This window comes from Netta rufina (assembly GCF_964035555.1).
Source record: "Netta rufina genome assembly, chromosome: 5".
NCBI classification, from domain to species: domain Eukaryota; kingdom Metazoa; phylum Chordata; class Aves; order Anseriformes; family Anatidae; genus Netta; species Netta rufina.
The window spans coordinates 53,313,842-53,327,661 of record NC_140128.1 but is presented as its reverse complement, the minus strand read 5'-3'; the positions used below and the strand labels follow the sequence as shown (position 1 = coordinate 53,327,661).

The 13,820-nt window shown below is 36.1% G+C and overlaps 1 protein-coding gene across 2 annotated transcripts in view; it reads left to right on the top strand.

Annotated features, from left to right (window-relative positions):
- BEGAIN (brain enriched guanylate kinase associated) overlaps positions 1-13,820 on the top strand; it is a gene marked incomplete at both ends in the record, with an annotated part of 159,127 nt that overhangs the window by 72,515 nt on the left and 72,792 nt on the right. For both annotated transcript variants that reach the window (XM_084288593.1, XM_084288592.1), the window contains one exon: positions 11,076-11,165. In XM_084288593.1, the coding sequence (XP_084144719.1) occupies positions 11,076-11,165 (90 nt within the window). The remainder of the gene's footprint in view (positions 1-11,075; positions 11,166-13,820) is intronic.

Sequence of the window (13,820 nt, the reverse complement as noted above, 5' to 3'; positions counted from 1 at the left end):
GCTTACTACACCTAAAGTCACATATACTTGCTCTTCTGATGTCTGATCCAAATCATATTCTGGGCACAGCATACAGGCACTACATCGCCTCAAGAAGTCCCTGGGTCCAGAAGGGACCTTCAGACCACCTGGATAATGAGCCCTGATTCTGTAAGCAGCTGAAGACAGGAATACCATATAGTCAAGACAGCAAGAGCTACAGAAGCAAACTTCTCTTTTTCTTTTTTGTTTTCTTAATATCTTTGTGACTGTATTTCTAGTTGTCCAGCACCAGGTTTCAGTGGATGGCCTGGAAGTTCATATTAATAGCTACCTAGCAAGGTTATACACTGAGAAAAAATAGAAATGACCAAATGGGAATTAAGTTCTGCTCCCTGCTCAGATCACCAAAAGGGTGTGGCATATACTATCATCACTAGGTCCTTAAAAAGAAGTGGTCACAGCTGCTGGGTTCTCTACTAACTCAGTATTGCCCAGCCTTCTAGGTTAGGTGGATTTGCAAACCCATTTGAATGAGCCAAGCTCCTCCAGGGACTTGTACCTCTTGCCTTGCAGAGGAATCCCAGCAGTGCTGGGGAGCCCAGCTGCCCAGCCCCAATTGGCTCTGGGTCCGTCCAGCCTCCCAGGGATCTTCAGAGTCCTGACTGTCAGTGTCTGGGAGACTGATTTTAGAGAGAAATCCTTCTGTATTCATCCCTGTCTAGAAGGCGGGCACCTGCACTTCAGCCAAGTACTACTTCAGAGTTGTATCACGTGTAATCCTTGATGCTCTCCGTTTGAGAGGTCTTTTCCATATCAATGAATCCTTACCATTCTGCTTTTATAACTCGGTAGTTTTAAATGTATACATTAGTTCGCTGTTATCATAGTTAGACATTGTCTATACTGAATAAAACAGTCTTGTGCTCGTGACTCACTGATGTACAGCTGGATAAAGACTGAGACTGTTTTCTGCAACAGAGTCAGTTCTGGCATTCAAAAGGATGTATGAAAAAGCATGACAGGAGTTAGCCAAGCAGTAATAAGAATCACCTGAACATATACATTTTTTAATTGCTAAATGAGACATGTTCCACAACAGTTAATATTTTTTTAAGGAGATAATTCAGTCCATTCATAATAGATATAATTCTGCTCTGATTGCTCACACCTGGCAATTTTGTTTTGCAGCACCTTTTTTTTTTTTTTTCCCAAAAGCATTTTCAAAGCATAGAATGGGCCTTGAGCCAGGTATAGTATATGATTCAAGCCCTGAAATAAACAGAATGGGATTTGCAGAGCCAGCTCCAGACATAGACAAAGTATGCAGTTGATGGGGCAGCTGCCTGTTTTGCCTCTCCCAGAGATCTGCCACTGCTACTGGCAAGGGAAAGGCTGCTGTGAGGAGGCTGAAAACTATTATTCAGCCTACCTGCAGAAACAGCAGTTGTGGCCCCTTGCCCTGGCACAAGTACCGTGCCTGATTCTTCAAGCCAACACTGCCCCTTTCCCTGTCAGCTCTCATCTGTGGGGAGGTGAAATTCTGCATAGCTTTTGTTTCTAAGCCTGGTCTGGCTTCTGGGTATTTCAGATTCAACCTTTTAATCAACATTTTTGTGGTTTCAAGTAGTATTCACGATAATGAAATATTTTTCAAGTCTTGCCATTAATCTGAAATTTCAACCCAGTCAAATCCAAGAGTACTGGATTGTTTTCAATACATCTCTAAGACTGCCATCCTTCAGATATTGTCCTTTCTTGCCTTTTCCTTGGTTTCTCAAAAGACCTTCCCAGAATATTCCTCTCATTTTCTTTGAGGGGGTTCTTCACAGAGAGGGTGGTTGCACACTGGAACAGGCTTCCCAAGGAAGTGGTCACTGCACTGAGCCTGTCTGAGTTTAAGAAGAGATTGGACTGTGCACTTAGTCACATGGTCTGAACTTTTGGGTAGACCTGTGCGGTGTCAAGAGTTGGACTTGATGATCCTTAAGGGTCCCTTCCAACTCAGGATATTCTATGATTCTATGATTCTATGATTTTCACTGTACTACTTGAAATCCCATTCTGAGGTAAGGATTCATTATACTGTATGCTACCCCCATCCCATCCCCCCCCCCCCAATATTCTAAGAGACTCCCATATTCTCTATCTTTAAATAGATAAGAAAGGCAAAGGGTAGGAGAGGAAGTCAAGTGAAAGAAGAGAATTGATTTCCTCTACATCAGGAGCCATATTGTTTATTTGACATACCCGAGAGTCCAATGTAACAGTGCCTGGCATATATAAGTGTCTTTAAAATGAATGTAGTATACCCTAAGACAACAGCAAATCTGTCCTTTATAACGTAAGACACATAAAACTAGAAAGAATCAATTGCAAATAGTCCCAGAGAGTGTAAAATGGACTGGGATAACCTTTATGGATATACAAGGGATAAACTCCATGCCAACCAGCCCAGGCAATTCCAATGAATTATTTCATCAGAGGTACAGTCAGTGATGAATAACATCTTTACTAAGAGCAGAGTTTAGCAAAAAGGTTCTAAATCTATGGTGGCAGATGAGAGAAGAGGACTTTGCTGAATTTCTGAGCAGTCAGAATAAAGAAAAACAATTTCTGAAATGAAATATAGTCTCTTTCTCTCTCTCTCTTTTTAATTAATTCTTTCATCTAACCTACCAAACCATAACACAAAAATAGCTCAGACAGTACTCTAGGGCAGTTGTTTACATGCATATTTACCAACTCTCCACTGAGCAGATATCTGAAGTAGATCATTCGGTACTTAATTTTCTCAGCAAAAGGGACATAGAAATTTATCCATAGTGAAAGCACCCATTCTCTTCAGGGGTAAAAGATAAGGGTTATATAGACAAATCAGAAACAAAATCTGAAGAAATGTGGAATATTCATCATTTCTATTGATTTTAAGCTGCCTGGGAGCATCTTCTGGGAATGTTTCTCTAGATATTATCTACATAATCGTAGTATTCTCAGTTCAAAATAGAAATGTTCTGCTGCAGTGCATTTGTATTGTGTACAAGTAAAATTGTTGGACTGATAAATGTATTTTCAGTAGAGATAAAATGACAAATTCATTAGCTGCATCAAGTTCTGAAAGGTAGGATGCTTGACACTGGCCTTCTCAATGAGATTTCTTCCATTTCTGAGTCCTGCCATTGTCAGTACCTAGTTGGTGCTTGGTTCTGATCTCCCACAAGTACCAGGAGTAAGATCCAGAAGGACTGAGACCTGCTAATAGAATATATCTGTTGACAAGAGTCATTTTGTGAAAAAGCAATTTAGGAAGGAAAAAAAAAAAAAAAAAAGAGGGAGAGAAGGAAAAAGGAAAAAGAAGATATGCAGGAACATGGACATTTTTGAGCAGTTATCTGCAGTTACAGGCAAATGCATACTCCGTCTTCTAAGTGTTTTTGTCTGCTATTCCTACTGGAAGGCTGTTCCAGAATTGTGTTGTTCCATCATTAGAAGTTTTATAATTTCCAGAAGAAAATATAAGCATAGCCAGTTCTGTTTACTTGTTCTTAAGCCAACGCTTTTCTTTAGAGGAATTAATTATTTCCCTTCCCTGTTATCTTAAAAGGGCAGCCGCATCCTCGCTCAGACTTGCTTTTCTTGGACTGATCTAGACCAGCTTTGTTTTTGAGTTTGTTTCTAAGATGCCTTTAAATCGCAGAATAAGCTTTTCCCCTCCATTTCTTCCAGACTGAATCCCTGTCTTGAGGACAGGTGACTGTGATAGCATTCCCAGAGAGACATCCTTGCCCTCTTCCCAGCATGCCAGCACTTCCCTCTCTTGCTGAAACACCTCACCCAATAGTTTGCTTAGAAAACCTATCTTTATTCTGTGTACTCCTTGGGCAAATAAAAGTTATTGATCGATGAGATATAATTTAGGATATCCGAAGTAAAATGTTTATAATATTTTGGTCTTAAATGTTAGCTTATTCTACTTACCAAGTCAAACATGCCATTTAAAAAAGATGTCTTGTAATTATTAGTTCTTTCAGTTTATCTGGAGGCACCAGTCATGGACTGCTGCATCTGTGCAAGTGCAGACGAAAACTTCACACAGAAGAGCTGCTATTCTCAGTAAAATTTAGCCTAATCCTTATTCAGTATGATTTTATTCAGGCATTCACATGCCTACTTAAAAAAAAATCATACTGGATTTTGGAAAGGTACGAAATATAAGTACAAGCACAGCTTATGTATGCAATAAATACTTTCATATATTTAGAAAAGTCCTCTTCTGTAGTCCATTTCTGGAGCACAAAATGAGTCAGTGATTATCCAAAATTCCCAAGCTTAAAGGATACAAGCAAGACTGTGGAAAAACAGGAAAGGGGGAGAATTACACTGGTAATAAAGGACTTACAAGTTAGCTTTAAATGTATTACCAATTTATGCAGCTGATATTCTGAGCATCTATATACTTACATATTAGGAATCCAGAACATCTTCTCCAAATGTTTCTCATTCAGACTCATAAAAATTCACTACTAGAGACAGAAGTCATCTTATCCAGATACTTACTATCAGCTACCCTAAAGTATTTTCCATTTTGAAACAGAGTTTTCTTAAATGCCCTCACAGAGGGCAACTGGTGTAATATAAATCTTGTCTGAAGTCAAACTATAAAAAGGGTGAGAAGTGGAACTGCTGTTGGGATGCTGGAGCAAAACAATTAAAATAGGAAGAAAATAGAGGAAAATGATCCATTATGGCCTAGTTAGAAACACTTATTCAGATAGTTGAAGAAAAGAATACAAAGGAAATGTAAGAAAGGACAGCCCCTAGGTCAGCCTGATACTTGTTTCCCTACACATGGAAAAACATCCTTCATGAACACTGGATTCTCCCATCACACAAAAACTCATCCTCAAGATAAATGCCTCAATGAAACTGTTGGCTGTTATCACTGACAGCATTGGAAAACCATTGCAAAAACTAAAACTCATGAAACATATAAAACATGTAAGCATGTATAGTTCTGATGGGACATACCTACAGACAATGGGTGTAGTTTGGCACCTGTGCTATATATTTATGCTTAATGCTTCACATAGGAAATAAAAGAATGCATTTAAACGGTGTAGAAACTACCAACTGTCATTGAATACATTGCAAAAACAATCTATAACCTTGAAAGTATGACTGGTTTTATTCTACACCAATAGTTTATGAGATGTAAGACAGTCAGGCTAGCTAATGCTTTTCACAGTATGCAGATTATCAGCTTCCCAAGTAGGATACTCGAAATGAAATATTATTAACAATTTATGATTATTTCCATGCAGATACTGAATGACTAATTCCTATCATATTTTTCTGTAGTTGCAGGAAGAAGTGTTTCTGCACCTGTTTCTCTTCCCCCAAATCTAATCATCAGTAAAATTGTACTCAGCCAGCTGTTAAATTTCAGTTCTGTTTGTATATTTCATGCATTTAAAGACTGACAAAATATGAAGTCATATAACCACAATAAAATGTTAGATTGGTACCAAGAGAAGTTATCACCAACTTTGCAAAACTTTACACATTCTTGGATTTTGTTGTAATGCCTGACTATATTGAAGACAATGGTGGATACTTATATGCAAACTAGTGTACCAGTTAACATAGTAACTTTATCAAAAGTTTGGAAATACGTGGACTCTTTCCGGGGTTTCTTTTGAGAGCTTAAACCAGTTTATATTTACTAGAAATTTATATAAAACAGGTTAGCTTATGTCTTCTCCTATGGCATTACTCACATAGGCTATGACATGTTCACATTTTAAGAACACAAAGCTTATTAATTCATTTAGTCATAAATCATTACATTTTTTTTGGTACACCTGTATTGAACCAATTGCCTTGTGTTTGAATGGAACATAATTTGTGTTTTGGCTACACATGTATTTGAAGATATCAACAAACAAAATCAAACATTACAGGTAGCTCCAAACCTACAACTGTTCTGTCAACATGCCTAATACAGTGATTCATTCAGGTTTTTATAGTCTGAGCACAAACATTTAACTCTAAAGGTTTTTACTATTTACCATACATATTTTCTAAAAATTGTAGATTTAAATACATACTTATGCATCCATAGAAGGATGCTCACATGATTTGGTAAATATACATAGATAAATAGCTAAGTAGGACAGAAATTAAAAATCTGGTAGCAGAACTGATAGCCAAGGTCACCCAAAATTTTCCATTGACAGATGGCTTAACACTTTGCAAAATTGAAATGTATTAATTGAAATGTTACATGCAATATTTTTTTATGTTAAAATGGTTTAGACATTTCCAAAAATATAACAATTGAAAAAAAAATTGTTTTACTTATAGCAAAAAATAACCTATTATTTTCCTCATTAAAAAGTCCTCATATCTTACTGGTTTGTAGTAAAGACCCAAAATACGCTAGTAGAGTCTTGCAAGGTGCCTTGAATTTGTGGTATAATGTTTTTTATTCAGAATTGCATATTTCAAAAGTATCTGGTGAAAAAAAAAAAATGTTAACAGAGACATATGAGTTTGGCAACTAAATTTCATATAGGTCAATCTCAGCTAAGTGTGCTCAGGCCAAGAGTTTCCAAGACTGAGCAAGATTTCCTCCCTGACTTTTGCTGGCAGTTGAAGCTTGATGTAATGTCTGGCTTCCCAAGAATGGACATGGAGTTGGGCTTTCACCTGCAGCATTGCAGCAGCTGATGCTGAGGCACCAAGAGAAGACAGTGATCATACCAGAAATGCATTAAACGGGGATTGTAGTAACTGGGCAGAGGGGGAGGCACAGGTGGGCAAAACTGGAGATGAAGAGAAGTCATGGCAACAGCTTGTTAGAAGAGTGGGGCAAAAAAAAGACAAGTAGGAGCATGAGAAAAAAGGTAATTTTTGTGCCAGGTTATCACCCCAACTAGGGGAGTTCATGATTCTGTAGGATCCTCTTTTTCAATTAGAGAATTATATTTAAAATATTCATGAAAATATATTGTTACAGTTCTTACAGCAGCTTTACATTATTTAATGCAGTGGTCATAGATAGTTCTGGGTAACTCCAGGAATAGAACTGCCGCCCCCTCACAGAAAATGGATTGTTTGACATTTTTATCAGCTCCAGCCTTTGTTCCATGGAGATGACAGCCAGATACCTACTTTGGCATGACTGGTAGAAAAGTAGGTAGCGAGCACAGCTGACAGCATCTCACAAGTCTGTGATGCTAAATCAGCACCACCGCCACGTGCTTCTGCAATGAGGACGGGATGTGGAGGTAGAGTCGTGACAGTGTGTTCCAAGGTGTCCCTGTGTTTCTTCCAGCTTGCTCTGTCAATGTTTCATCTGGGCTTACTAGTGTTTATAAAAGCACAGCCTTAAAATAACTGCATGGTGTTAATAGAAGCAAAAATAGCAGTTTTTATGCTTAGCTTCTTTGTACTGGGGCTAAATTGGGCTAAATTGGATAAGTCCAGAAATTATATTAGAACAACCCAGTTTAAGTGACTTTAAAATCTCTTTCATGTCTTAAAGAACACCGCTAAAAGCTAAAACCAGACCAGGACATGTTCTTTCCTGTTCTGCAGAAATCCTTCTCCCTTTTAAGGGGGCAAAGTTTGAGGTGGCTTTTGCTTAGAGACTATTAAAATCTATTCAGTAAGTTCTCCGTGTACAAGTGGAGTAACCTTGAAATTCTCAAGCTTCTGAAAAATGCAGAATTTTTAAAAAATCATTCAGATTTTCCTTGGCATTTGAAAATGAATCATGTATATCCATGCATGAAAAGTATTTTTGAAGAGCAGCATGTGAAAATAGGATCTTCATAATTTCACAAGCTACAGAGTTTACTCACCTGTGAAATATGAAGGTGGAAGCATAAGGTTCATTGTTTTTGTTTTTGTCATAACATTATTTTCTAAATAGAAAAAGCAGTCTCTATGAGTTTACTATAGGCACAGTGGATCAATCAACTTCTGCCACCAAAACTGATAAATTTCTAGTTGTTCCTGACTGGGTGGTGAAATAAAGTGTTGATCATGTCTCACTGAGAAATCCACTTTAAGAAAAAAATAAAAATTGTTATAGGTCTGTGAGTATCATCTGTGATTATTGTCAGATGAGCCACAAACAATATCTGAAGTAACGTACTGCATGTTCTAGGACAAGACAAGGAAACAAAGGCTGTTACAACAGTATGCTCAAGTTTGAACCTCACTTGACACAGGAGTCTGTCTCAATCACTTCAGTGAGGGATAAGGGAAGCTCTGCAGAAAGAAAAGGAAAATTAGTTATTTTATCATGCTACAGTACAATAAAAAGTTGTTTTAAAAATTGGTAATCTGAAATACTTTAGCATCAGTTTGTTGAGATGGATATTTTTCCTATAGTAAACTGCTGTTTGTATATAGATACTATTAAAAACAGTTTCAAATAGGCTTTTAAAATTATTTTTCAGTAGTTACAAATTTCTTACAACTGTTCTTTGAGTAAGGAAACAATACAATGACAGAACCGGGAACATTTTTATTCTTTTAAAATTCAGAGTTTGTTTAGACAAATATATATATATATATATATATATATATATACGTTTTGTTGATTTCTGATTTGCCAGTGATAGAACCCATGTAAGTACAAAAGCTGACAAATCAACTTTTGCATTTGTATATCTGACAAATAATACTAATTATTTTTAAACCTTGCACATGAGAATGTGATTAGAATGAATGCATCTGACACTGACTATCTGAGACAGGATGTTATTAAATCCCTTTGGGGATCTTTGTAAGACCCACCACATTTTGAGCAGAGCTTTTATGTGCATTAGTTCATTTATGTAGCGATTACACAGTATTTACTACTGCAAAATGTCAGGAAAAACAGTGAACAAACAGCTAAGTGGAATTTACACCACTCTTCTCTCTATCAAAACATCTCACAACCTCATAGCCTTAAAATGTTTTGTCAGGATTACCTATATACCAAAACTATTTGCTATGTATCAGTAAAAGTTATGGGATAGGTTAGCTTGACACTACACAGAAGAGAGCTGGCAACGGATTTGAACAGAGATTTGTCCCTGCTAAGATAATATCTTAGCTCCAAAATCATCACTTTAATTAATTTTGTGGGCTTGAAAAGCCAGGCAATGTTTTAATTTCACCCATTTCAAAATTTGCGAGTTTTGTTACTTCATTAGAAAAATAACACTGAGGATTACTCACTGAAGTGGGGAGAAATACACAAAAATCAGTGGCCTGAAAAAGCTCCATTAATTCTGGAAAAAAAAACTGTGGCTGCATTGTCTGATTTGGTTTGAAATTAAGATAACAAGGATCAGATTTTTAGGAGCAGTTTACAATTCTGTAGTTAAAAATATATAGATACAAAATGGAATGACAGATAGAGACCACTTTCAAATCTACGTTCTTACAGTGGACAGTTTTCCTGTCATCCAGAGTTGAGACTATAAACATACAGTGAAGTACAGGACTGATATGTATTAAATAAATATACACGTATTGATTGTGAGATTTACAGCTTGCCTGAGAATGTCAGGAAAGCTGTGAAACGTACATAATCCAAAGTAATACTGACTGCTCACTGAAGAATCGACAATACTAAGATATTAGAGATTTCCTCACCTCCACTTTGAATTTCAAGTTAATATTGCTGTAAATTCATGTAATGACAACACATACACCTCAGGCCATCTATTACTTTTCTATCTCCTCTATGTGTCTTCACATACCTAGTCCAAGTCTGGTGTGAAAGAAATTAAAAAATACTCAAAATGCTTCTTCATTTTTCAATGAACTCAGTCACACAACTAAAGCGATATACTAGAATTCATATATTGTTTTTCATCTGAGTACCCTACAGAGCATCATCTTGATGCCAATAGTTTTTGATGTGAAGCTGTTCCCAGGTGGACTTAGAGAAGTGGCAAGAGACTCATCAGAGTTCTCCATTATCATAAATATTGAGATTCTATGCTGCTTTTCTGTAGCACAGCCATTGCTTCTGAAACATGTCCCTGTATGTAAAGATGTGTTTTAAGGAACATATAGAAGGTCACTACTTTGCAGTACCCACTGGTAATTGTGGTGAATATTGGAAGGTAGGATTTTCTGCATGCACAATGACCACTGACCACAGGAAAAACTCATGCAAAAAATCTGGTTCATAAATATGAATGTGCTTGAGTGAGGAAAACATGATCTTTTATTTTGTTTATCCTTCAAGGCATTTTATATGCATTTTTGATATTACAAAGGACTACAGTAATACTTTATGGGGTATTCTGTGTGGCGCAGTACTGTAGTTCTTCCTCAGATTTTACTCAGGAAAAACCACCTTTGACTTGAGAGAAAATTGCTTGACTGAGGACTGAACAGAATGTTTTGAATCTTACCAGCACTGCTTGATGTTAATGTTGGGTAACAGTTCTCATTGCTAATTTGCCTGCCTTGTTGGCCTTTTCTTGGGCTCCGGATCTGCTTTTGCTTTGTGTTATTCATGGCTTATATTGCTTGTTCAGATTGCTTCCTTTTGTGCTTTTCATTTCCAGCAAATATTTTGCAGCTATTGTTCTACTACTAGTAGATGTGCATGGAACCTGGTATGTGGAACTTGAACCTCAGCCCAGATTTAATTAAAACTATTAAACATGTTCTCACTGTGGTGCTCAGAAGGAATTTTGGTGACCCTCTTTTGATGAAGCATAAATTTGCTTAATCTGATGTTTTAACAATGAAAAAACACAAGGGCTCGATTCACAAATCTTAAGAACAAGTGCTTCTCCAGTAAAGTAGATGGAGTAGCACCTATTTACAGCCATGATATAGTCAATCTTAAATGCCTATTCTGACATACAACAGACACTGTACAAGAAAATCACTAAAGATGTGTGCTGAAACCTTGTTTTGTAGAATTAATACTGCTGTAAAGTAAGATCTTTTGAATAATAATTAGTACCAAATTATGCCATAGCCTATTGATATGCAGCAAATCTAGCTAGGTTACCACTCGTATGTCTTATGAGCCATACCTAGCCATGGTTTATCCTCTATTCATGCTGCAGGGTACGAAATTCCTGGGTGCCAACCTGCCTATGGCAACCTAGAATTCTCCAGGGCAGGCTCGCAAAATCTTCACCTACTCTCTGGGACAGGTAATGAATAAGTGATGTTTTGTGAAGTTATGCTTTCTTTCTAACTTTCTGATGTCCGTAAAAATGTTTCATTTCTACATGTCAGTCTACAGTCTTTCATCGTTCAGTTGTCCTACATTTTCTAAACTAGGAGAATGACAGCAGATCTGTTTATTATAGTACTCTAGATGCTTGCCTCAGCCAAGCCTGTAATAATTATTATTAGCATGTATAAAAATTGAAGTTTTAACATCTTTTTTTTTTTTTTCTTTCTGATGGCATGCATTGAATTCCACTAGTGATACCACAGTTATGCGGGCAGTTTACTCACCTTTCTTAATTGACAGTACTTATATATTATCTCTCCTTTGTTAGGTTTACATTAGTATTTGGTTTCCTGAAATAAGTTTTTTTTCAATGTTATAGATATAGAGATGGTGAAAAGATGGAGGAGTTATAACTGATTCTAGTTTACATCCCTATGCAGCATGTAGTGTAAGTTTAAATAATGACTCATTTTTACATATTTTGCTTAGATTTTCTTCTACTTTTCTCCTGAATTTACTCTTTGTTCTTTGTTGCTTGACATTATTACAAGTGGCAGGTATGTAGAAGAAATGTCCTTCACTAATCCTATAGTTTTCAATGAAATATGAAATACTGAATATATTTTGAAGTAATAAATTAATTAGATTAAAAAAAAAAAAAAAAAAGTAAAGACAGGCTGAGCTTCAGACTGTCCTTTCACATTATGCTGATTTTCTTTGAATAACTCACAAATTTTCAGTTTAAGAGTGCTGTTAGTGTAGGTAAGATAAGTAAGATTCTTTCAGTGTTTTTTGGCACAATACACACTTTGTGGAGTAAAAAATAATAAAATAAAATAAAATAAAATATAAAATAAAATAAAATAAAATAAAATAAAATAAAATAAAATAAAATAAAATAAAATAAAAATCCTGGAAAAGTTACTTGAATTCCAGTTTAGCGGTCCCCTGGGGCTCTGCACATGTGCTCTATTCTTACTTTTAGATGGGTGTATATAAGTTTGCTTATAAAAAAAAAAAAAAAAAAGCTATAAAAAATAGCTTTGTTCTACTGCTTGTCCTTTTTAAAACCAGGAGATGACCAGTGAAGCAAAATATAATCAGGACATGAAACTGTTTTTTCAAAATGTTTGACCCTGATTTAAATTTGATTGAATATTTTGAAGTAATTTAAAATCAGAACAGATTCATGCAGCCATGGTGTAACTGATGATTTTGATCCTTATGTGATATTTTTTAATGTAGGCCTATGACAAAGTTCAGTGATTTGGGATGCCATTTATTAGCCTTCCTGAAAGGCTCTCTGGAGAAAAGTACCTTTTCCTACCACTGCTGTCCACATGTAGTTCTTATTCTTGAATGAAAATAAGCTTGCTTTTCTGGAGGACAATATGAAACTTTTTCTCCAAGCATTTCAAAACCTGAAGTGCACAAATCCAAGATTTTATCCCAAGCTATCTAAACATTTCATAGAATAGATAGACGCTGAAAGATATTTTTCATTTATTCCCCTTCTTTTTATAAAGCTCAAAATGATCTAAATTTTACTGGAGAGATTTTAGTAATTTCTTGGATCCTTGCTTGCTTCTTTTATGTTTATTTACCCATATCTTAATCACATTTTTTCAACATATCTAGACTTTAAAAATTTATCTGGTAACTTGCTTTCCAACTGTATTGAAAATGTCAGCTTGCTGGAGGAACAAGAACAACAAAAAACATTTGTTTGTGAAAATGAAAGGTATTGAGTATGGCTACATTTTGCACTTCCAAACTGAGGATAGATAATATATTTTATCCAACCTGCTGCACCTTAACCTTAAAAAAAAAAAAAAAAAAAAAAAAGTAATTAGAAAACAACAAAATTTTGAAATGGAATGTTTAAGTAATTCAGGTATAAGGCAAAAACCTGCGGGCTGTGCTTAGGTAATTGACATCTCTGGGTACAGAAAGAATTTATAGCATCTCTTTTGGGAAAGCCTGTAGAAGATAGATCTGCTTTGTCACTCTGCATGGTTATTTGGGGTGCTACATCTGCAGGATACGTGGAAGTTCCTGGGTCTCCTCTGAAGAAGAATACTGCTTTTCATGTGAATAGTGCAAGCATCTCTTCAGACAGCTGCTTTCTGTTTCATGTGGTCCCTTACTTGCAAAGAGCTCCTTCTTTTGCTGTCTCACTCCAGAAACCACAGGATAGCCCATGCTAAAGTGCTGGACTGTTCAGAGGAATTAAGTTCTGTTTATTCTCTTTCTTTTGCCAAACACCCATCAAAACAAAACAAAACAAAAAGTCTTACACTGAAAAGCCAGGACAAAATAGACTCAACTGAACTAATAAGTCATGATATTATTAGTAGCTGGGAGGAAGGTTGTGTGAAATGACAGCACAACATCCTGAGCACTGTTGAACTTGCTAGAGGTGAAGACTCCTCAATTAACAATTCCTGAAATAGTATAAAACACTGTATAAAACAAGGTAGGGCTCAAAATAATCAGCAAAAGATGACAGATGGTAATTCCTTTCTCTTTCTCTTTTTTATTCTGTAATATCAAGTTGATCAAAGTGCTGATGAACATTTATTACTGTGCGAAAAACTAAAAATATGTTGAAGCACTCAAGCAAAATAAG